The following is a 25,915-nucleotide window of genomic DNA, read 5'->3' on the forward strand; positions in this document are numbered from 1 at the left end:
CAGCTCTAGTCTGTAATAAATGCAGGACTGGCTGAAGTCACAGCCAGGAAATTATGACCAGTTTCATTTAGGAGCAGCAACTCCAGCACGTTTCAAGGATTGAAAAGAAAAATAAGAACAGTCCACAATCACTCACCACTCCATGTGATCAACGCAGCACATCCACACGCTGAATTCTGACCACAACAGGCACTCCATGTGATCAACGCAGCACATCCACACGCTGACGTCTGACCACAACAGGCACTCCATGTGATCAACGCAGCACATCCACACGCTGACGTCTGACCACAACAGGCACTCCATGTGATCAACGCAGCACATCCACACGCTGACGTCTGACCACAACAGGCACTCCATGTGATTAATGCAGCACATCCACACGCTGAATTCTGACCACAACAGGCACTCCATGTGATCAACGCAGCACATCCACACGCTGACGTCTGACCACAACAGGCACTCCATGTGATCAACGCAGCACATCCACACGCTGAATTCTGACCACAACAGGCACTCCATGTGATCAACGCAGCACATCCACACGCTGAATTCTGACCACAACAGGCACTCCATGTGATCAACGCAGCACATCCACACGCTGACGTCTGACCACAACAGGCACTCCATGTGATCAACGCAGCACATCCACACGCTGAATTCTGACCACAACAGGCACTCCATGTGATCAATGCAGCACATCCACACGCTGACGTCTGACCACAACAGGCACTCCATGTGATCAATGCAGCACATCCACACGCTGACGTCTGACCACAACAGGCACATCGGGTGTCCAGTGCCACACAGGGTCCACCCATGTTAAACGCTGTCCGCACCAGAAGGTATCCGAGAAGAAGAAAGGCAGGGGGAGGGGCCGTCACAGGCTGACCCCACACACACACATTTCCCACTGCTGCTTCCTCAACTTGTGACCGGCCTCTAGCTGCTGATTGGCACTGCTGTACACTCGTCGGTAAAACATCCAGCCACACAATCCCACTTGGAAACAACATTATTAAAATAAAAAAAAACGGTGATCTGGCTTCAATGCCACCACAGTGACTGTCTTGAACACTGATCCCCTCTGGAGTCCCCAACACGTGCTGGTGTGAGTACGTGTAGGGGGTGTGGGGGGGTGGGGAGGGGGTCTGCGAAAGCGTGGTACAGATGAAGGCAGGGCACAAACGAAGTCCTGTAGAAACACTCGCACCCTCCTCACACATCGGCTGATACCAATTCATCACACTCTTCTGTCAGCACTTTGTCACATTCTACACACAGGTACTTCTTTAAACACACACACACATTTTTCATCATCTTCGGCTTTTGTTCTGCAGGAAGGAATTTTCCTAACATGTTGCAACTGTATGCACAGCTGGCTTGCCATGGTGATGTGTCACATGTGGAAACTTTGAGGAAAAAAAAAAGATGTTCTGAATGATGTATCACACACACACACACACTCACACAGATGTTCAGACTCAAAATATATAAAGACATTATTTTCCAAGCCAACACCAGTTTTGCTTCCTCCTGTATGTCCAAATGAAGACTCTGGAATTGATGTGTTGTTTGGACCCACAACAGCACAGTAGAACCCCACACCCACCTTCCCTTTGGCAAGATGCACACAGTTTTAATGATAACATTCCGTGTTTCATGCTGCAGGAATTAAAGTCCACCACTCTCTTTCCTCACAGCTGCTCTGTGGATACACAAAAATTCTTTCACCCCTGCTGAACAAATAATCAGCAAGCAACAGTTTTCAGCTTCCATTTGTCAAGCCCAACTGGACTAGTTTTCAATCTTCGTTTCACTGTCTCGTCACTTTCCGAACACAGACACTCTCACACTTCCACCGTGAAGTGACAACCGTGTCCAAGTGGCCCAGCCACAGGCCACGCACTGCTCAACTCAACACAGTTCACACACAATCCTTTTCTCACCTCCGATTCAAAACCACTCTTTTCCAAACTCTCACAGACACTGGCAGGAAAACTCAATCGTTCTGTCTTCTGACTGACTGAATCTCCACACATCTCCACTGACACTTTTCCAGGGCTTCCACGATCAATGAGAGTTGACCAAAGTTGTTCCTCATTCGATGAGAGGCATGCTCAAAAGCAGCTCCGCGGCAGGCCTGGGTGAAGCCGCCGCTGCCTGTTCCGACGACCCACTGTCCGTTCCCATGGTGATGGCAGAGTTATACAATGACCCGGCCGAGGAGGAGGAAGAGGAGGTGGAAGGGAAGGCGGAGCTCTGGAGGCCGCTGATGGCAGAGCTCAGGGTCTGGTTGTGTGATTCTGTGTAATATTTTGTGGTGTTCTTCTTCAGTGTGTTCACCAAGGGGGGCACAAAGTTGGAGGGGATCAGGCTTCCTGTTATCACAAAGATAGTCATCAGCTTCATTTGTCATTCTCTACCCTTTCTCTCATGCATACACACATGCACACAATAAGACAATCAAAGGCAAAGTACCTTCTTCGGAGCCTCTACTGAGTACTCCTTAAGATTGTTCCTGGAAACATGTTATGAGCAAGTTTTTTTATGTGATACAATTATGGAACAATGTAAATATTTTGTTTAAATAAATTCTTCAAAATTTCAATTAAAAAAAAACAAACACCCAACTCACCCTTGACATGCACATGTCAACATCCCTCCCCCCACCCACCCCCAACATTAAAATTCAACACCCCTCCACAGGCAACATTCTCAGTTGATCAGCTGACTAAAAAGTTCATCCAACATTCTCAGCAGACTAAAAAACTCACCAAAAATTCTAAGCAAACTAAAATGCTCACCCAAAATTCTCGGCAAACTAAAAAGCTCATCCAACACCCAACATTCTCAGCAAACTTTAAAAAAAAAAAAAAGCTCACCCAACATTCTCAGCAGACAAAAAAGCTCACCCAACATTCTCAGCAAACTATCAAAGAAAGTTCACCCAACAAGCCGACTGCCTGCCAGCCTTTCCCCGTGTGCCACTCACCCACAATCTTCTGCCCATCGCCTGTCTTCAGACGCACAATCTGCATCTTGGAGGTACTGCCGCCGGGCATGGAGGTCATGACACCCTCCACAGCACTCCACACCGACAGCACCGAACCCGACAGCACATGGTAGCGACGTGTGCGCAGGCCAACCTCACAGGGCAGGCCCACGCTGACCTTGCGGCAGTTACCATTCCTGGAGGGGAGAAGGATCACAGACAGGTTCAGCATCATTCACAACACACCGCTTCTTCTTCTTCGTTCGGTTCGTGGTCTGCGACTCCCTTGTTCACTCATGCACACAAGTGGGCTTTAAAGTGTATGACTGTTTTTATAACCCCCCCCCCCCCCCAATTTAGGCAGCTGTACTCCATTTTCAGGAGGGTGCAAACCAGGGTTCCATAAGCCACAAAAGGCAAACATGGATTAGGGGATCTTTAACATGAACATTTCATCTTCTGCATATGTATACAGACAAAGGGGGTTCAGGCACTCGCAGGTCTGCACATCTGTTGACCTGGGAGATCTGAAATACATCCACCCCTTTACCACCAAACAAAGTGACTGGGATTCAAACTGGGACCCTCAGATTGAAAGTCCATTGCTTTTAACCACTCAGCTGTTGCACCCTTCACCGGACACAGCAAACCCACTATCTTCATCTTCACATGTGAACGTACACTCATCCACGGCGAACACCCCCCAAAAACAACAGTACAGCTGCCTGTGTGGAATGGTGAAAATGGTCACACACTGCCACATGCGTGTGAATGTGGGAGTAGCAACCCACAAATGGAGAAAGAAAAACCAACTAACAGACCATTCATCTGTCACTGGTTTAGAGTGACGAGAGAGGGAGGGGGAGGAGGAGGAGGGCAGGGTGTGATGGATGGAGAGAGAGACAGAAAGGAGGATGGGACTGAAAAAAAAGAAAAAGAAAAAAAAGGAAAGGTAATTTCACAAGATAGAGCTCCATTTCTCTGTCACAGGACAAGATCAAATTCTAATTTTTAAAAAAATACATGATTTTCAGAGACACATCAAAACAAGGAGACATGTAAATGGGAACAAAAATAAAGCATCTACAAAAATAAAGCACGTACACAAACCCATGTTCATACACACATCCACACAAACACACAGAAAGACAATCTGGGGTAAAAGCACATCACAAAAGAGAAGGAAAAAGATTACAGAGATACCGACAACCAATAAAAAGAAAGAACAGACACAGGAATGCCGAGAGGTGGTGGGGGCAGTCTTACTCTCAGGTGACAAAAACAGTGAGACTGATCGGGAAAGAAACAGACAGTGACAGTACGAACAAGATGACAGCCACAGACAAGAAGACAGAGAAACAGACAGCACGCAACAGCCACAGACATGAAGACACAGAGAAACAGACAGCACACAACAGCCACAGACATGAAGACACAGAGAAACAGACAGCACACAACAGCCACAGGCATGAAGACACAGAGAAACAGACAGCACACAACAGCCACAGACATGAAGACACAGAGAAACAGACGGCACATAACAGCCACAGACATAAAGACACAGAGAAACAGACAGCACACAACAGCCACAGACATGAAGACACAGAGAAACAGACAGCACACAACAGCCACAGACATGAAGACACAGAGAAACAGACAGCACACAACAGCCACAGACATAAAGACACAGAGAAATAGACAGCACACAACAGCCACAGGCATGAAGACACAGAGAAACAGACAGCACACAACAGCCACAGACATGAAGACACAGAGAAACAGCACACAACAGCCACAGACATGAAGACACAGAGAAACAGACATGAAGACAGAAACAGACGGCACACAACAGCCACAGACATAAAGACACAGAGAAACAGACAGCACACAACAGCCACAGACATAAAGACACAGAGAAACAGACGGCACATAACAGCCACAGACATAAAGACACAGAGAAACAGACAGCACATAACAGCAACAGACAAGAAGACACAGAGAAACAGACAGCACACAACAGCCACAGACATAAAGACACAGAGAAACAGACAGCACATAACAGCAACAGACAAGAAGACACAGAGAAACAGACAGCACACAACAGCCACAGACATGAAGACAGAGAAACCAGACGGCACACAACCAACAAAAACATCCACACTCACCAGTACGCGTGTGTACAGCTTTTGGCAGAGGCCAGGTACTGGTCTGCCCACCACTTCTCCGCATTATCTGGCAGCACCTGTGACAGACACACCACCTGTTTCACCTGTCTGCCTTACCTTCTGCCTGGACCCCACTCCAGGGCCCTGTTCAAATCACATTACGCACCTTAAGCCAAGCCCACCAGGGGGCCTGTTCAGGGCTGAATACCCAGCAAAGTGTAACATCAATCACAAAGGGGGCCCGTTCTGGGTTGAATATACAGTCAGGGCTTAAACACCAGTCAAACACAAAGGGGCCAGTTCAGGGCTGAATAACCAGCCATGGCTTAAACACCACTCAAACAGAAAGGGGGGCAGTTCTGGGCTGAATAAACAGCCAGGTCTTAAACACCAAACACAAAGGGGCCAGTTCAGGGCTGAATAACCAGCCAGGGCTTATACACCACTCAAACAGAAAGGGGGCCAGTTCAGGGCTGAATAAACAGCCAGGTCTTAAACACCAAACACAAAGGGGCCAGTTCAGGGCTGAATAACCAGCCAGGGCTTATACACCACTCAAACAGAAAGGGGGCCAGTTCAGGGCTGAATAAACAGCCAGGTCTTAAACACCAAACACAAAGGGGCCAGTTCAGGGCTGAATAACCAGCCAGGGCTTATACACCACTCAAACAGAAAGGGGGCCAGTTCAGGGCTGAATAAACAGCCAGGTCTTAAACACCAAACACAAAGGGGCCAGTTCAGGGCTGAATAAACAGCCACGGCTTAAACACCACTCAAACAGAAAGGGGGCCAGTTCCGGGCTGAATGCACAGCCAGGTATTAAACATCAGTCAAACAGAAACCAAACTGATGTCAAACTCAACTGAAACAACAATGAAAAGACCTGTTCACTCACATCTTGTCCTGTCCCCACACTTTAAAAATCAAGTTAAGTAATTTTTTTCCCTTCAGGAACGGAAAAGAGCAGTGTCCAGAGGAACGTGTCAGGACAAGGTCCTGAGGCAGCTGGCAGCAAAAGGGTGGCGCTACTCAGCCACAACTGACCACAACGCCACAACACAACCAAACCTGTCGTAGAATACAACCTCCAATCAAGCTGCCCACTCCCTCTCTTCTCCCCACAGCATCGTCTCATGGAAGAAAACAACTGAAGCAAACGGTGCTCTTACTACGTGGACACCCATCCCCCTGTCCCACTGAGGAGTCGACCAAACTTCACAAAGTATCACCAATGAGACATGGACATTAACTCACTCGCTGCCATTGTCCGCATATGCGGACATCGTCGGAGAAAGCGTTGGATGCCAATGTCCGCATATGCGGACTTGGATTTTAAAAAGTCGTGCTGTCGGAGTGACGCGTCGGATGCGAAAATCAATAGCAGATGTGATATCTTACGTCACCTCTGGTCAGCTTTTCATTCACACACGCTGCGTGTGTGTCGCGATAAGCTCAACCACAGTTGATAACAAAGCGTGCCCCCTGTCAGCTTTGTAAGTTGTTTGACAAGATGGCGTCACGGCGAAGTGTTCGTCACGGTCGGAGAGGTGAAATGTTACCCAGCGTCGAAGATGCTTTGGAAATGATCCAAACTGAAGGCTCTGATGTCGAAGGAGATAATGTTGATTCTTCGGACAGTGAATTTGAACCAGATCCCGATGAACTAGAAATAGATTCGGCCGCTGAAGAGAGTGTTTACAATGGAGAGGAAAGTGAGGAACATGTGCCAGCAGATGAGACAGACACAGACGACGAAACCACTGAGGAAACAGACGATTTTGCAAGTGTTTTCACCAGTGATTGGACTGACAATTTTTCCTTTTTCCCTCTTGCACATCCCTTCACTGGCATACAAGGTTTGTCAGCTGACTGGCCAGTCAACACCCAGCCGGTTGAGTTTTTTTTCTTTGTTCTTTGATTTCATTATGTAGAGACAATATTTTTTTTTGTATGTGTGAATTTCAACTTTCTTCACCACCTGTTCATACTTCATTGCATGCACTAGGTCTTCAGTTCCTCAAATAGTGTTAGAATGTGATGTGAAACATGTTGGTGTACCTTTCTGATGGGTGCAAAAATGCTAAAAAATACACAAAATATGAATACCGCGATCAACATCAAGATGGTGAGTAAATACTTTGATTTTTTGCACACATATGGAACAACATTCCTTGCATACATATACTAAATATCAATTTTCTGGGTGTTTATTTGGGTTTTTTTTTTACAATTTTTCCCCCATCCTATGCAAACCCTGGGTTTTCAGGGATTGGCAAGGGCAGAAACTCTTGGCATGGAGTGAGTTAATGCTTCCCACCTTGCCATGAAAGAGACACACACAAAAACTTGCTGTTCTTTCTTTTAATACTAAGTTACATACTTAACCCCTAGGCTGCCTGCATGACGAGATAACTCGTCATGGCAAGCATGTATGCTTCGCTGCCACAATGACGAGATAACTCGTCATCGAAATATTCTGACTTTTCCCTGCTTTGCATTCAGTTCATTGACAAAAATGCTGGTAGCTTTAGCTTGGGGAATCTTTCTGGATTCTATTCATAGCTAGAAACACCATCTGCGTCATAAGGCAGTCCTTTATTTGAACGTTTTGGTTGGGTTACTGGCCGCAGTCTTTGCCTGGCTCCTCTCCTCGCTCGCTCAACAAAATGTCGGACTGACTCCGTGCTCAAGACATGCGCTCGTGGCGAACTAAATCAACCAAGATTACTTTCTTTAGCTGATGCTCAGAAAGAATTGGAGCATAAATTCGAAGGAGAAGACAGTGGTGAACATTTATAGGACGATTTGATAGAAAAGAAAGGGAGCAATCAAGAGAGTGGCCAACTATCAGTGAGTGATGCAGGCTGTTCAACTCTAGCAGACAACAGGTCACCAAATTTTTAGCAGGGCACCGTATGAGCTATTTTCTTGGCACTCAGCCAACGCGGTCTGATAAAGTGACGGTGTGAGAGGGGTGAAGAGGAGGGGGGTGGAGACTGAGGGGGCGTGGCCTCACATCCATATTATCACTTGCAGAAGTCACAATACATCTATTTCTTTTTCAGTTTTTTTATATTGTGGTTGTTCTAGTATGATTTTGTGTGTGCAGATATCCATTTGTCCAGAAAATGATATTTTTGTGCAAATTACCAGACTAATGTTTGTAATGAACAAGTTGAAAATGTGACAAAAAACAAAACACTGATTTCAAAACAACAGCATGTCACTTAAAATGCATAAAATGGGAAAACATCATGTGTTTTGTATTCTTTATTCATTTCCCTTTCAGAAAATATATACTTTTATGGGTCTTTCTCCAATAACAAAGAGCACAGAATTTTTTGAAAATTTATACCCGTTTTTTGTGAAAAAACCCTGGCAAATAGATTTCACTTAAATCTTATTTTCCTGGCAGCGAAAGGGTTAACATGCAGGAAGGCCATCCCTCAAAATAATAAGTCATAATTGCCATTCAGAAAAAATAACCACTCATGCAGAAGAATAAAGCACTTGGAGCTGCCAAGTCATGAACGTCTAGCAAGTCATCTTGCATGACACATGAAAATGTCAATCCTGCTACTGTCAACTGCAGCACATCAGTTCCATCCGGATATATCTGTCCATTGACGCAACATCTACACTTGTTTCTCTCATTCTCTCTCGCCTTGACTACTGTAACTCTCTATTGTCTGGTTTGCCTGCTTCATCCATTCAGTCCCTTCAGTGCATACAAAACTCTGCTGCCCAACTCGTCCTCAGAAAGAAAAGATCTGAGCACATCACTCCTCTTTTGCAACATCTTCACTGGCTCCCTGTCTCACACCAAATAAAGTACAAGATCAGCACTCTATGCTACAAATGTATCCACAAATCAGTCCCTTCTTATCTCTGTGGCTGCCTTCACCTCTACACTCCATCTCGCTCACTACGATCAGCTTCAGATCCACTCCATTTACGCATACCCAGATTCAAACACTCGACTGTTGGCCGCCGTTCTTTCTCTGTCTCTGGACCTTGCAATTGGAATGAACTTCCTCTTTCGCTTCGTCAAGTCTCCACACTCAGCTCTTTCAAGTCTGGCCTTAAGACCCACCTCTTCCCAAAATAGCCTCCCTTCCCTGCCTCTTCCTTGTCTTCAGTTTCTCCAGTTTTAGATTTATGCGTGCATGAGAATGACTGGTGCGAAAGCGTTTTGATTTGTCTATGCACAAGATTCAGCGCTATATAAATACCATTATTATTATTATTAAAATCCAATACGAAAATCAACATAACATAAATCAACACCCAGACACACACACGAGCCTTCGCCTTGTTATCTTGCATGACACATGAAAACCAAGGTGAAAACCGACACCAAGACAGACAGACAGACAGACCCACACACACACAAAGCCCTCGCCTTGTTATCTTGCATGACACATGAAAACCAAGGTGAAAACCGACACCCAGACAGACACAAGAGCCCTCACCTTTTTGTACTTCTTCTTCACCTCCTCCAAGGTCTCTGCACGTGTCTGCAGGCCTGTGTTGGGCCGGTACACATTGTACACCTTCTCCTTCTTCTTGTTGCGGCCCTGGAGGGTCACCAGCGTGGCTGTGCGCTTCATGTTGCGCTCCTACAACACGGCAGTCAGTCATGATCTGGCTGCGTAGCATTGTGCTGTGTTTTGTGTGTGTGTGTGTTTATGGATGGATGGGTATGTGTGTGTGTGTGTGTGTATGGAGGGGAAGGGGGGTGGTGTCAGCGCATGTGGCCGAGGGGAGGGGTGGTGCGCATGTGTGTGTGCATGTTTCTATTGATCTGTGTGTGTGTGTGTGTGTGTGTGTGTGTGTGCGCGCGCGCATGCGTATGTATGTGTTGCGTGTGACTGTGTGTGCATATGCTTTTTTGGACTGTTGGGGTTTTTGTGTGTGTGTGCATATGCATGTGTGTGAGTGTATGTGCATGCGTTTTCGTGTGTATGTGTGTGTGTGCCTACAGCCATCCCCAGCATTGACAAATCTTTGATGTATGGCACACAAAAGTTCCTTACCTGAGTCGACAGGTAGAATCCCTCCTCGGGGGTGTTGCACCTGCGCCAGATGTTCATGGCATCGTCCCAGGACATTCCCCTCTCCACTTGGATCTGTGACAGGTGTAAAACAGTGCAGTGTCCTATACACTTTTTTTTTCAGGGGGGGGGGGGGGATACTTTCTTCAAACTCTTGTACTAGTGCAGTTCATTATTTTTTTTTTGATACTTTCTTCAAACTCTTGTACTAGTGCAGTTCATTATTTATTTGATACTTTCTTCAAACTCTTTGTCACTGGACTCTGTAGAGCAATACAGTGAAAAAGCATGTACAGAACAGCGCCAGGTAAAAACGTATCTTGTCAACTCTGCCCCCTTTATACACTTCATAGAACCCACTATTTACACAGGTCAAACTTGACATGGCGGTATGGCAACAGCTTATTTGTTTATTGTCATTTTCTGTTTCTTTCTCTAGTTTTCTCACTTTCTCAAATTTTAACAATTACCAACAACAACAACAACAGTAAATCAGGACAATTAGTTCAATCTAGTTTCTGTTAAAGAGACAGACAGACAAACAGACAACATATTGTTGTGTCCATGGACAGAGTCGTGGAAGGACAGCCACTCACTGTGCTCAGCTCCGTCTTGGCCCTGTTGTTGATGGCGGTGTCCACAAACACCTGGGTCTCCATTCGCTGCACCACCTCCTGGCCTGACCCCACATCTGAAGCAACACACATTGTGTGAGGACACGTGCAACACAGAGGGCCACTGTACAATGTACAACAGGGAGGACCTCTGTACAATGTACAACAGGGAGGACCACTGTACAACTGTACAATGTACAACAGGGAGGACCACTGTACAATGTACAACAGGGAGGACCACTGTACAACTGTACAATGTACAACAGGGAGGACCACTGTACAATGTACAACAGGGAGGACTACTGTACAACTGTACAATGTACAACAGGGAGGACCACTGTACAATGTACAACAGGGAGGACCACTGTACAACTGTACAATGTACAACAGGGAGGACCACTGTACAATGTACAACAGGGAGGACCACTGTACAACTGTACAATGTACAACAGGGAGGACCACTGTACAACTGTACAACAGTGAGGACCACTGTACAACTGTACAACAGGGAGGACCACTGTACAACTGTACAACAGGGAAGGACCAGTGTACAATGTACAACAGGGAGGACCTCTGTACAACAGGGAGGACCACTGTACAACAGGGAGGACCACTGTACAACTGTACAACAGGGAAGGACCAGTGTACAATGTACAACAGGGAGGACCTCTGTACAACAGGGAGGACCACTGTACAACTGGGAGGACCACTGTACAATGTACAGCAGGGAGGACCACTGTACAACTGTACAATGTACAACAGGGAGGACCACTGTACAACAGGGAAGGACCAGTGTACAATGTACAACAGGGAGGACCTCTGTACAACAGGGAGGACCACTGTACAATGTACAGCAGGGAGGACCACTGTACAACTGTACAACAGGGAAGGACCAGTGTACAATGTACAACAGGGAGGACCTCTGTACAACAGGGAGGACCACTGCACAATGTACAACAGGGAGGACCACTGTACAACAGGGAGGACCACTGTACAATGTACAGCAGGGAGGACCTCTGTACAACAGGGAGGACCACTGTACAATGTACAGCAGGGAGGACCACTGTACAACTGTACAACAGGGAAGGACCAGTGTACAATGTACAACAGGGAGGACCTCTGTACAACAGGGAGGACCACTGTACAATGTACAACAGGGAGGACCACTGCACAATGTACAACACAGTTTGATAGCACGAGAAGAAATGTGGCAGAATTGTTGACCATGCTATGTAGTTGGAACAATTCTGACATTGGCATAACGTTGGAACAAACTGCGATCAACTGTAACAAAATATGGCAAAATTTTAACAGTTGGCATCTGTTTTCCTCACTAGCATTTACCCTGCACAAACTTTCACACCGCTGGCACTTACCCAGAATGCCCATGTCCCAGCGGCCTGAGCGCTTGGCTTCCAGAATAATGGCGGACAGAGAGCTGTTGAAATAGTCAAACAGGGCGTTCTGCAAATCAGTCGGCATGCCCAGCAGTCGGTTCAGGAACTTGCTGATGTTGTTATACTCTGGAACAACACCACACGCAACTCTGTCACTCACCTGCGTGTTAATGCATTCACATTTTCAAATTTTTGTTGAAAAGTCTAGCGGATTTGCCATTTTTCTCTATGTATAGTTTTTCGTTTTTGTTTGCTGTTTCCCCCCCAAGGATGCTGAATCATGACTTCAGACATCAGACTCCTCATAAAATAAGGAAAACTCCCTTGTAAATGTAAGCACAAACACAAAATAAAAGCACGAAGACATACTCGAACATTCACTCCCCACTTCCACCCCAATCTCTCCCAATGCTTAAGCATACAGCATACTTGCTGGCGCACATGCACTCACACGCATATACTTGCTAATGCCCAACCCCCACCCCACCCCTCCACACACATCGCTGTGCACAATACTATCACACCAAGTTACTGCTTAAATAAAACACTGACCACTTAAAAGCATGAGAAAAAAAACAACAACACTAAAATGTAGCCTATTCCAAACAATACACATGCATGCATGCATATTCAGACACAAAATGTGTTGACTCATGCAGAGAGAGACCCGCACACATATAAAGGCTAAGACAGGAGAGAAAGACAAACTGAGAGAGAGAAAAATTTAATAGACCTCACATAAAAATAAAGTATCCATAAATCATGTTTTCACACTTGAACGTTTGTTCCACTGGTCACTTAGCTCATGATGTGTATGGGTTTTTTAGGTTGAATATCACATGTGCTGCAAAGTCATAAAATAAAACTGAAAGCCTGGTTTCTATTCTCTTCACCTTCCACGACAAACTGGAATTTTTGTTTCTCCAACTTGACCATTTCATCCTGAGGAAGAGAGAAGGCAAGACAAGAGAGAGAGAGAGAGAGAGGAAAAAAGAAAAAGAAAAAAGCTGGAAAGCTGGCGTGAATGCCATCAAAGTAAAACTTACAGCAGACCTGCTTGACAAAGAGATGCATACACATGAAAACCATGAGATGATCTGCTCCTAACTAACTGCCAAGATTCAAAAGATGGCACAGTGAAGACTTCTCTTTAGAATACTGAACATCTGAAAATCTGTCACCAACACAAATGATGAATCAGGAGACAAAATTTTTTTTCCATAAAATTCACAGCAAAGTTTTTTCATAAAATTCACAGCAGACTGTAAACCAGCACACAGCAAGCAGAAACAATGTTTTGTGACACGGTGGCTCAGAGAATGACCCACAAAATGTTCATATTTTCATGGTAACTGTTTCTTGCCTTGTGTGTGAAATGTTCAAAATAGTCAACATACCCTTCTCCAGGCTGGCAACGTTGCTACGATCGATGGTGATCAGACCAACTCCTTCCAAGGCCTTCTTCACCTCTGCAGACAACACAAGACACACACATATATATATGAACCAAACATTCATTCAAATGCAAAGCTGTTATCTTTCCCACCATACGTTACACACCGACTCTCACATACACACATCAACACACACTTCAACAACAATGAACAACATGAAAACAGAAGGACAGGAGCTGCTAAAGCTTCAGCGAAAGGCAAAGTGAACATCTGTGGAGGAGAACTGAAACAAGCGTTAGAGGTTCTATCACACACACACACACACATTTGACACATGCATTCACACACCCACACACAAATTCTCTCTCACACATGCGCGCTCGCACACACGCACACACATACACACACACATACCTTCAAAGAACTTCTCCTTGGTGTAGCTGGCCGGAGGGTCTACAATGGCGTCACCCAAGCCCAGAACAGACTTCATCACTGTTTCCAGAGCAGTGCGACCAAAGCGGTTGTCGATGTTGAAGCGACTCAGGTCACGACTCTCTGTCGCTCTTCTGTCTCCATGGGTCAAAGCGCCCTGAGGAGGAAAACACACCGCTGTATTCTTCAAGCGACTGCTTACGGGGCAAAACATGAATGCCCTGGCATAGTCTTCAGCCACTGTATTTATCTTGCCCTCAAGATTGAAGCATAATCTACACACACACACACACACACAGGGACATTCATGCAGATTGTTTACACAGACTAACAAATGAAAAAGCACACACAAACATCTGTGGAAATTCATACTACCTCCTTTTAAAAATTCATACTACTTACTTTTGTTCAATAATGTCAGCTACATCTACATGCTACCAGAATGAATACTATTTGTTGCACAGGTTTTAGTTTTTCTTCTTTATTATTTTCCTTTCTTCACAAATTCTTTTTTCTTTTTCTTTTCTGCATTTATTTTGCACTTCTCTCTCTGTATAAAAACTGTTTTTCACTATCCAAGCAATACACACGCCTGGGCATGCTGTCAGATCAATGATCAAAACAACCAGGACCTTCAGTAATACTGTTATGCAATGACAAGTCTGTGAGTCCGCTTGCCTTACCGAGTCCATCCACACAACACAACGCCCCTCACTCATCCAATTTCTCAACAGATACAATATATAAATGACAAGTACCAAATACCATAACCAAACCAAAAAAAATCATTACTGATGACAGTCAGAATCTGGGGGAAAAGAATCTTCCTGCTGCTTCAATTTCTTATGCATATTCTTCCTATCACACTCCCCGCTTCCTACCCCCCGCACCCCCAACTCCCTGCTCCCTCACCAAATGACACGGTTTATTTCTTCTCTATTACAACTGAGAAATGTGTGATGGACAGGGGGAAAAAAAGCACAGCCCCAGACACAGTGAGAATTACTGAGACACCCACCCCCTTACCACACACAACGTTCTGCATGCACCCAGACACACATCTGTGACATTCCTCAATAAAAATAGACTGGGAAAGACAAGAAACCAAAAACAGGTAAAGTGACCACTGAACATTCGCACGCAACTCGTGACAATACTGTCAACATACACAGAACAAAAGACACAGAAGACAATACTGTATTTCATCGCACACAGCATATAAGACACAGAAGATAGTATTTCCTATCAACATACATACACAGAGAAAAAAACACAAAGACAATATTGTCTGTCAACATTCACACACACTGAAAAAAAGAACCCACCAGACTCTCCAATCGCTTGGCCACAGTGGATGCGAAACGCCGCTCTCCAGCCAGATCAGATATGAGGAAAATGTACTCTGGGGCACTAACTTGATTTGAACGATGGGTACGACCTGTACACACACACACACACACTTTTAGATATGTGCATACAAACAACATAAAAAGCGCTAATTTTTCCTGGTCTAAACCAACATATTTGAAATAAAGATATTAAGGGAAAACTGAAGAGAAGAAATCAAGATATTTAGGATAAAAAGCAGACAAATTAATCACAGAAAACATGTCCTGCTCTCTCCCCCCCCCCCCCCCCCCCACCCCCCATAAGAGAAAAACTTGGGAAACCAAAAGAGAAGACAGAAAATGCATTTAAATTTGGTGTCATATCTGGATATTTAATCAGGTATAGCACAACCATTAAAACAAAACAGAAATAACAAACAAAACAAGCATAGCAAAGTAGACTGAAGATCATGTAAACAGATGCGCACACAATTTCATATATTTTTCAATGAATATACACTATCTGTGTGTGTGTGTGTGTGTGTGTGTGTGTGTGTGTGTGTGTGTGTATAAACAACATATAAAACAAACAACCAAGCCAAAAGCCAAACAAATCCAAAAGCGCCTTACCAAACTGCTGGATGGCGCGGTCAGCACTCCACGGCAGTTCCAGCGTGATGTGCACCCTGCGTTTCTGATTCGCCGCCCTGCGGTCTGCCTGAAGGGAAATCCCGGAGCTGGCTGCTTCCGAAATGATGGCAACGTCCTGACCACAAGCACACCAATCAGTACACACGTGTTGATAGAACACTTTTAACATTTATATGCTCTCTGCGCGTGTTCATAATGCTATACCACTTATGTGATGGCAATGGTGTCACACACAAGAATAAAAGGGAAAAGGTACATAGGTAACCTATTATGGGGAGGTAACTAGCCACTCCGAAAAAAGCGTAAGACGAGACAGAGCGTAAACCTGACAAGATGGCGTGGAGAGCCTTGGCCAAAGGAATGATTAAGCGCTTATAGTTTTTAGAGGCGTTTGATTGGCTGAGAGCGGGCGGGCCCGTCTTTTCACTGTTAGCCGCGCGAAATTTGGCCAAGCAGAGCAAACCAATAGGCCTAGTTTGCATCAGTTTGACATGGTACAGTATATGACACCAAATAGCCACTTATACTTTCGTTTTCTCTGCTTCTCAGGGGTAGTAGTTTGCACAGGACAGGGAATCAGACCCCTGCCATAGTCTGCACCAGCAGATCACAGTCTAGTATGTGTAATCAAAAAAAGATAGATAAATCCAGGCATTGCAAAACTACCAATAACAAACTGTGATTGTTGAACTCACTGAACTCTGAGCCCTAGCATTGCTCTGGCATCAAAATTAATCTCATTAAAACAGTTCTCAACTTCCTACTTATGCACTGACCACAAGGGAAGGAAACTAACTTCTACAGTATTTCCGGGTGTGTCCACACATAATTTGGAGGTAAAACAATTTTCTGCAGTTGATTTTTTGGGTCTTTTTTTTTTGCACCAGTATGGCATGGAAGCCTGTTGAGGCTGTAAACTCTCCAGGGTTAAACGGGTTAAAAAAAAAAAAATAACAATAATATAACAACAACAAAAAAAGAACACCTCCAATTTCCCCCTTATTTCAAAATACCAATCAATCGCTGCCACACATGGTTGTCTCACCTTTTCACCATCCATGAAGCGTTCCTTCTCCTTGAGGTTCAGGATCTCCAGCGGCACATCAGACTCTGAGCGTGACTCGTACTGGATCCCGTCACTGCCCTGCACCACCCTCCCCTTCCGTCCTGTCATCTGCAACAACACTTGTCCACTTCACGCACAGTCCACAGTTTTTCTATACAATGACTCTCCCTCTGTGTGTTGTGTTGTGTTGTGTTGTGTTGTGTTGTGTTGTATTGTATTGTGTTGTGTGTGGGTTTTATGATGGTGTTCTTGCATATGTGTATGTGTGTGTGTGTACGCAGTGCACGCTAGTGTGTGAGCATACGATGTTTGTGTGTGCAATGTTTGTGTGGGTGGGTTTTATGCTGTCTGTTTGCCTGTTGATGGAAAGATGTTGTTTCTGTGCTGTGTATTGTGTTTTTCTGTGATGTGTGGCATTAGGTCGGGTGGGGTGGGGTGCCAATGCATGCATGCAATGCTGCATGCTATGAAGCTGCATGGTGTGTTGTGTAGTGGTGTGGCACGGTGTGACGTGTTGTGTGTTGTGTGTGCATGTATGTGTGTGTGTATGACAGCCATCAGCCTCCCTACCTCAGCCACCATTTCGGGCCCTCCCAGCTCGTCAATGAGCTGGTCCAGAGTGTTTGGGGGAAGACTGTCCCCCAGCTGTTCCACCAGGTTCATCAGCTCCCCCTTGATCTGCAGAGCCAGGTGCATCCCTGCAACACACACACACACACACAGAGTTTTACTTTCTCAAGGAGGCATCACTGTGTTCAGACAAATTAATATATTCTACACCACATCTGCAAGGTACATGGCTAACCAGCAGAATAACACAGCGCGCTTAGTCGGGCCATGTGTGTATCATATATATTTGTGTACTTATCAGAGTGGGTTTCTTTCTGAATTTTGCCAGAGGAAACATTTATGTTGCCTTGAGTTCTTTTTGAATGCGCAAAAATACATGCTGTACACAGGACCTCGGTTTATTGCCTCATCCAAATGACTATACGCTTCATTTTATTTTCCTGTCAAACTTGGGAGAAAGGGCAAGACCAGGATTCAAACCCTGACCCTCACAGACACTGTAATGGCAGGTAAGTGTCTTAACTATTCTGCAACCTTTCCCACACACACACATACATATCCACTCACTCATCCAACCACACACACACATAGATTAAGCAGTGCAACTCAGTTTTTATCTGCAACCGGCTAATCTGTCGAAGGGGTCCAAGACTTCACAGACTGGGAGGTTGTGGGTCTAGGCTCCAGAGGAAAATCAAGTGCTATTTTTCCTATCCAGTATTTTCACACTCATGTCCCATTTCATGGCAGAATAATGATGCTTCTTGCAGATGTAGGCATTATTGTAACTTTTATGCTCTGCAGAAGAAATTGCCGTTTTAACTGGGAATGATATAACAACTGCAATAAGTCAATATGTCAATATATGACATGAAAAATCTATACTTCTGTACAAAAAAAAGACATTAAAACAAAACAACAAACCAACAGCAGAAACATTTATTGCACTTTTGGGGGGTTTTTTGGTTCTCTTCCCAGAAGAGCATTGTCATTTGTTAGAATATGTGTGTTCCCAGTGCAACACAGACATTTCTCTCTCTCTCTCTGTCTGCAAGTAAATTTTTTTTTCTTACAAAGTGGATTTTTCCACAGATTTTTGCCAAGAAAAGCCCTTTTGCTGCCATGAGTTCTACATGCTCAAAGCGCATGCTGCATACAGGACCTCTGCGACGGACTAGAACCTAGGCCACCACTCACGGACTAATGAAGGAGGGAGTTGGGGGATGAGGAGGCGAGGCAGGTGGGGTAAAAATCCCAGTCCATACACAGGACTCAAACCCAAGGACGCTCGCTTTCCACCTGGGCGGCACTATCACTTGGCCACCGCACCACTGTCTCTCTCACCGTTCTGGTTGTCGGGGTCGTCGTCATCCTTACTGCTGCCTCTCAGCGCAGCCAGGGAGGTGCTCCTTTTCATCATTTCAATGTTGTTCATGGTACGATCAAGAAGCATGTCCTGTTCTTCGTCTGAATCCACCTTCTTCTTCTTCTTTTTCTTCTTCTTCTCCTCCTTCTTCTTCTTCCCTTTGTCAGTCTTCTTCTTGGGTTTCTTCACCCAGGGGTCTGTGGGAATTCAAAATATACACATGAATAAGAACAGTTATTCAGGTTGTTTCTTACGATGACCTTTACCCCTCCATTTGTCTGCCGGAGTCTGCACTAGTTGGGTCACGGTTAAGTATGTGTAATTAAACTGGATTTCCAGAACATCAGGATGTACTTGCACTCCTGTGCATGATATAAACGAGTTATTTTCTTGTTCCAACAGCTAATTAACATATAAGTGGCAGAAATCTGTCTAAAACTGAAGTTCCATGACAGCCATTTTCTCCCTCAATAATGGCAGCCACCATTTTCATTACTCTCTCAATCTGTCTGTCCCTTCACCACCCTCTCACATATAATATGTGAATACAGAATGGTTTAACAACGCTTTCTAACACACTACTTTATTGTCTTTAAATTTGTTCGCTGGCTCAAGTACATGTAACATTAAAGAAATAAGGCACAGTAATTTTTAAAACATGAACATTCGATAAAATAGGTATTTTTAACACAGTAACTTCAGTAACTGAATTAATGTTGACTAGGGAAGAAAAAACAACATGTCATTGACTACAAACATCAATTTCCGTCATCACAGAAACTCATCCACTCACATGCATACCCAATTACACCCCCCTCCTCACACACACACACACGCACACACACACACACGACAGTACACACTGGCAAAAACAGCACACAGCCATGCTACATCAAATCAAAGCACTTGGCACACACACTATCACCCCACAATACGTACCGGAATCCCCGTCATCACTGAAATTTTGAAAAGGATTGCGGTCACTGTCCGCATCACTGTCGTCATCACTACTGTCATCGAAGTCCGGAGAGGAAATGGAGTCAATGTCGCTGTCGTCATCATCGTCGTCATCACTGCTGTCCTCCATCCTTGCACGTTTGTTCACTCCTGAACCTGATGGTTCATCTAGGAAACAAACAAATTATATCCAACTCATTCAGACGTTTCTTTAAAAGACATTCATAAAGGTACAAAGAAGTTTGCTTTTCATTGATGGAAGGCTGTCAGCTTGATTGCTCAAGTCCTTCATCTTGAAAGAATAAAGATGAAAGAGGAAAATGCTTGAAGAAAAGAAGGAAATGATGAAAAACGACAAAAATAATCACAGAAGAAAGAATATCAACATCAACAACAACAGTGTTTTTTCAAACTAACTAAACACAACATGACAGTGGAAAAAAATCACACACAAAAACAGGGAAAAGGAATAATTATTCAAGATAATAGTAACGAGAGGCAAAACTTCACGTCTACATTCAGGACACTTTTCTCTCATGCTATGAAGCATTCTTTCTCTGACCATTTCTTTTTCCCATTCAAACTCTGAAACAGAAACTTCAGCTTCACAAAAACTAAACTGCTTATATTTTTTCCTATTTTTCTCTCCTTCAGCAAGTCTGCAACAAAAAATTTTAAAAAAACAACACAAAAAGAAGACATTTACAGTTCTATTTTACATCCAAATTACAAATGCTCGAAAGAAATCAAAATGAAGTCTTGAGAAAGCAGGAGAAAACTGTTTAGACAGTCAAACCCTGCTTGAATTGAGTATCGTATTGTGGTGTCCTGAATTGTACCGTACTGTATTGTACTATATTGTACAGTGCTGCTCTTTTTGACAACAATTTTCTCTGTGTCAAGTTCAGGCTGCTTTCCCCTGGCAGAGCAGTTGCTACAGTGCAGCGCCACCCTTTTTTTGTCTTTCTTGACTATGAGTGTATTTGTTTTCTAAACAATGGCTATTTCTACAGAAATTTTGCTAGGGACAACCCTTTTGTTGCCATGGAATCATTTCTGTATGCTAAGCGCAGGCTGCCCGCAGGACCTTGATTTCTCATCTCATCCAAATGACTAGTGTCCAGACCAGCCACTCAAGGTCTAGTGGAGGGGAAGAAAACACAGGCAAGTGTGGGATATGATCCCGTGCGCCCAAATTCTCTCGCTACCACTAGGTCACCACACCACCCTCAGCAGCAGCATCACAAGTGTCTTCATCCTCCTGCACCCCATCACAGCCAACTCACCTCGTTTCCTCTTCATGCCCAGGTCAGACTTCTGGAACAAACCTCCCAGGCCCAGAAGGTCCAATGTCTTGTTTCTGTCGGCTGCAGGGAAGTGTTTCTCCACCAAAGTCTGCAACACTCCCCTGAAAACACACACACAAAACCCACTGAGGTTTCCAGAAATAGAAAGGCAAACAAAAACATTCAAATCATTATATGCTTCCCTCCACTCACACAGACACTTTGTGAGCACATCTTGTTAAAAACGTATTTCGAACAAAAATATTCAAAAACTGGTTGCTTATTGTTTCAGTCTGGTTCAAATGTTAAGCAGATATGTGATTTTTGTTCCAATGGCATGAAGCAGTCCTTCCAAACAAAAGGAATTTTTTTCTTATTTTTCTTAATTTATTATTTTCATTAAATCTTTTTCTTTTTCTTTTTTTTATAAGAGGTGCCGTGGCAGAACTGGTTAGGTGTTGGGACTTCTGATCCAGTGTTCACCAATTCAAGACTTCAAAGCCCCATTTTGGATGGCATTAGGTCCTTGAGAAAGACAACGCATTTTCCTCACTCTACCCAGGCGTGAATTGGTTCCCAACTTGGGCTAAGGAAAGTTGAAACGGTGAGAGGAGAGCATCAATCCCCTGCCCTTCTATGCCGAGCCCTTGATACAGTGGACATGAATTCACTGCCCTGATGGCCTTAAGACTATCCCATTCCCACTCAGACTGTCTTGCAGCCGGCCACTGCCCACTAAAATCCCACTGTAAGGGAACTCCACTCAAGATTTACACTCACTTTATAAGAAAAGAAAAGAAAGAAAAATAAGTTTTCACTCATCATTACATACACAGAATTTAACACATCCATTACTTTGTAAGAATAATACAAGTCCAGAGCGATATTTCATGCATAATTAAAAACTGGGGGGGGAAAAAAGGTAAGATTACCTTTTTTTGTGGATGTGTGTGGACCATGGTTTTCTTTTCATCCAAAGATGATAAAATATGAATATATTTCAACTTTAATCAGTGTTATCTGTTGTGTGAGCATGTTACTTTGTGTCTGTCTGCACTTTTTGACTGACTTCCTGATAAAAGTGTACAAAGCTCCATCCCTGCACAGTGATAAATTCCAAATCTTTCAATGATGAGCCTGATTGAAACTGAAAGTTCTTCGTTGTTGACCATGAGGTCAAGATGACAGTTTATTTCATCACCTCATTCAGTTCAAACTGTTCAAAATTTCTTTATTCCTCATCTGTGTATCTCGCAACTGTTAAAACTATCTCACCTTCCATTTTCTGTGGTCGACTGACCAAAATTTTCACGATTTTCAAAAAATCCTCTCTCAAAAACTGCTGCACCTATCAACACACTGTAAATTGCAAATGGCAGCTTGAGAACGGAAGGCTTGCATAGAATATCGCTCATCTGCGTTAAGTAAAGGTTAATAGGTTACTGAACTAAAAAAAAAATGGTGAACCGAATCCAGTTTCAGCTGGTTCTAGCAGGTTTTCCGCGATTCTCAAGGCCAAAATGCAGCAGTCTTATGAGTGGGAATGGTTTAGAAACTTAAAAAAAACAACAAAGCATTTCTTGTGTGTGAATAGCAACGCGGGACAAGGAGAATTATGTACAGGAGGAACATCTACACTTGCTGTTGACAGACAGGTGAACCGTGACTGTAGCATAAGCACTCACTTGGCGGTGGAGACAAAGTCATTGAGATCCCCCCCTTCCTGCTCCACCAGCTCCTGCGTTCTGGCCTCCCCTGTCGACTGCAGGCCGATCACCACACACTGAAACAAAACACAATCTCATCAACACAAAATTCTTTCTTTTTTCCTCTGCCCAACCATCTGCACCATTTCAACGGTATTCCCCTCCCACACTGTTCATTCCAAGTCCGTACACAGCCACATCTGGGTTCATCTGACAAAGTCTCAGCATCAGCATTTCACTGGGAACCATTGGCATCAGGTCACCAGGAAGGCCACACACCGGAGGAGACCCTATACTACTGCTGAGTCACTGTGGTGGTGTTGAATAGTGCCTGTTCTGATTCAACGTAATTACACCATCTAACCCCCACCCCCTACTGATGACAATAATATCAATATTATTCTTTCACACATATGCATAGGTGCACACACACACATGAAAACTGGGAATAAAGTTGGAGATTTGAGTTCTACAATCTTTCAGCCAGGCTGTAATTCAGGATGTTGAGCTTTCCTCCACCACCACCACCACCACCACTCCCCTTATCCTCTCCAGGCCATCATACCTTTCTCCTCAGATGGGTGGGGCAGGGACAGCTTTTTGAGGCTTTTTTTGTTCTTGTTTTTTAACAAACCAAGGGAAGTACAAGCCTAACTGATCTTTACAAAAAACAAAACAAAAATCATAATACACTACCTCATTCTTTGTCTGTCTTTACAAAGCCCAACCACTCAGATCAAGGGTTTTTCGCTTGCCATTAGTTCAGTTTTCACACTATTCAAAAATCGCATGATATAATCTAAGCTGTTTAAAATATTATAAAAAAACAGCAAAAAACAAACAACAACAACAAAAACAGAGCGACACAGGGAAAATGACAACATCCAAAACCAAAGTCTAAAGGGTGAAGGCACACAACCACTTCTCCTCACCTTTCCAACTTTGAAGGCCTCACGCGCCAGATTTACACAGTGAGGCACCTTGGCCGAGATGCACAAATACTTGAAGAACCGTTGGTGTGCTGACCAGAACTGACCCCACATGCTCTTGCGCATGCGGTGATCCGCCTTGATCAGGTCAGCTGCTTTCTGGAACATTGCTCTCGCCTCCATCCACTGAAAATCACAAGGGGGAAAGAAATAGTGACAATTTTCTTAACACCATTCTGCACAAGTTGTTGGATCAATCAGTTATCTGTCTCTCCAAGTGTAGACAAACCACTCTAAATGCAGTGTATGTCTATCAAGTGTGTCTGAATGCAGTGTACACATTATCAAATGACTCCAAGCGCAGTGTTCCATTTATCATCTGTCTCAAAATGCAGTGTACACATCATCAAATGTCTTCAAGCGCCGTTCATGTTTATCATCTGCAATGTATATCAACTGATTGCCAAGTGCAGTCTGTGTTTATCATTTATCACCTCTACACTCCATCTCCCTCTCTACGATCGGCTTCGGATCCACTCTGTTTACGCATACCCAGATTCAAAAACTCGACTGTTGGCCACCATTCTTTCTGACTCTGAACCTTGTAATTGGAATGAACTTCCTCTTTCGCTTCGTCAGGTCTCCACTCAGCTCTTTCAAGTCTGGCCTTAAAACCCACCTCTTCCCAAAATAACCTCACTTCCCTGCCTCTTCCTTGTCTTCATTTTTTTCCAGTTTTAGAATTATGCATGCGTTTGAATGACTGTGCGAAAGCACTTTGATAAGTCTCTGCAAGTATGTGTGATTAAAACACACTTTACACCAAACAACAGGTGTGTGTGTGTGTGTGTGTGTGTGTGCATATATGCATTTGTTAGTGTTGTTCATTTTCTTGTCTAAATAAGAGGTACTCTTTCTAGTTGTAATTCATTTTACTGCTCTGTCCCTCAACTACCCTGAAGTGTATTCTTCTTCTTCTTCATTCATGGGCTGCAACCCCCACATTCACTCGTCACGGGGTCATTTGCACAAGAGGTCGTCTATCTGGGTAAAGCCAACTGACAGCTGCCGCTGGGCGCTCATCATTCCTTTGCTGTGTTATTCAATCAGATTTCAGGCACACACACACACACACTCTGACAGACATGTAACATTTTACATGTACGATCGTTTTGGTTATTTACCCCACGATGTCGGCAGCCATACTCCGTTTTTGGGGGTGTGCATGCTGGGTATGTTCTCGTTTCCATAACCCACCAAACGCTGACATGGATTACAGGACCTTTAACGTGCGGATTTGATCTTCTGCTTGCGTATACACACAAACAGGGTTCAGGCACAAGCGGGTCTGCACAAATTTGACCTGGGAGATCCGAAAAATCTCCACCCTTTCCCCAGCAGGCACCGTTACCAAAATTCAAACCCAGGACCCTCAGACTGAAAGTCCCAATGTTTCAACCACTCGGCTATTGCGCCCATCTGAAGCGTATTCGTAATCGTAATGAGACAAATTTCCCTCCTGCAAAACAAAATTTCTGTTCGTTCAAAGTCAACCACCTCACCATCAGATTCAAACAGGCTCAAAGAAAGAAAGAAAGTATAAGGGAGGGGGAAGGTGTGTGTGTGTGTGTGTGGAGAGGTGGGGGATGGAGAAAAAGCCCCGAACAACTCACCACTTCCACAGAGCGATTGTACATCCTCTTAAAGCTGTCCTCCAAGGGCACCTCCTCAATGTGGAAGGACACACCCTTGAAGCTGAGCTGGCGGGCAATGTACATCCCACGCAGCTTCATGTCCATGGCCACCAGCTCCATGGCTCCCACACCCCTGCAACGTGAAACATCACCGTGAGGGGCCACTCACTGAAAACTGTCTGACACACTCACTGAAAACTATCTATCACACTCACTGAAAACTACCCATCACTCTGAGGGGCCACTCACTGAAAACTGTCTGTCTGTCAATGTTTTCATCTTTTCCTGACTTCATTGCTGCCCAGAGGGCA

At 44.3% G+C, this 25,915-nt stretch overlaps 1 protein-coding gene across 2 annotated transcripts in view; it reads right to left on the reverse strand.

Annotated features, from left to right (window-relative positions):
* Window positions 1–1,120: 1,120 nt before the first annotated feature.
* LOC143288538 (protein strawberry notch homolog 1-like) overlaps window positions 1,121–25,915 on the reverse strand; it is a 42,610-nt gene continuing 17,815 nt past the window's right edge. For both annotated transcript variants that reach the window (XM_076597130.1, XM_076597128.1), the window contains exons 10-28: window positions 25,584–25,737; window positions 23,914–24,096; window positions 22,961–23,058; window positions 21,276–21,397; window positions 19,972–20,157; window positions 19,011–19,229; window positions 17,667–17,794; window positions 17,076–17,204; window positions 16,010–16,145; window positions 15,377–15,489; window positions 14,034–14,208; window positions 13,623–13,694; window positions 12,205–12,351; window positions 10,811–10,905; window positions 10,197–10,289; window positions 9,633–9,779; window positions 5,161–5,237; window positions 2,996–3,192; window positions 1,121–2,381 (exon numbers count right to left, since the gene is read on the reverse strand). In XM_076597130.1, the coding sequence (XP_076453245.1) occupies window positions 2,101–2,381; window positions 2,996–3,192; window positions 5,161–5,237; window positions 9,633–9,779; window positions 10,197–10,289; window positions 10,811–10,905; window positions 12,205–12,351; window positions 13,623–13,694; window positions 14,034–14,208; window positions 15,377–15,489; window positions 16,010–16,145; window positions 17,076–17,204; window positions 17,667–17,794; window positions 19,011–19,229; window positions 19,972–20,157; window positions 21,276–21,397; window positions 22,961–23,058; window positions 23,914–24,096; window positions 25,584–25,737 (2,752 nt within the window). In that variant the 3' untranslated portion in view covers window positions 1,121–2,100. The remainder of the gene's footprint in view (window positions 2,382–2,995; window positions 3,193–5,160; window positions 5,238–9,632; window positions 9,780–10,196; window positions 10,290–10,810; window positions 10,906–12,204; window positions 12,352–13,622; window positions 13,695–14,033; window positions 14,209–15,376; window positions 15,490–16,009; window positions 16,146–17,075; window positions 17,205–17,666; window positions 17,795–19,010; window positions 19,230–19,971; window positions 20,158–21,275; window positions 21,398–22,960; window positions 23,059–23,913; window positions 24,097–25,583; window positions 25,738–25,915) is intronic.

The sequence above is a fragment of the Babylonia areolata genome, chromosome 12, assembly GCF_041734735.1.
Source record: "Babylonia areolata isolate BAREFJ2019XMU chromosome 12, ASM4173473v1, whole genome shotgun sequence".
NCBI lineage: Eukaryota > Metazoa > Mollusca > Gastropoda > Neogastropoda > Buccinidae > Babylonia > Babylonia areolata.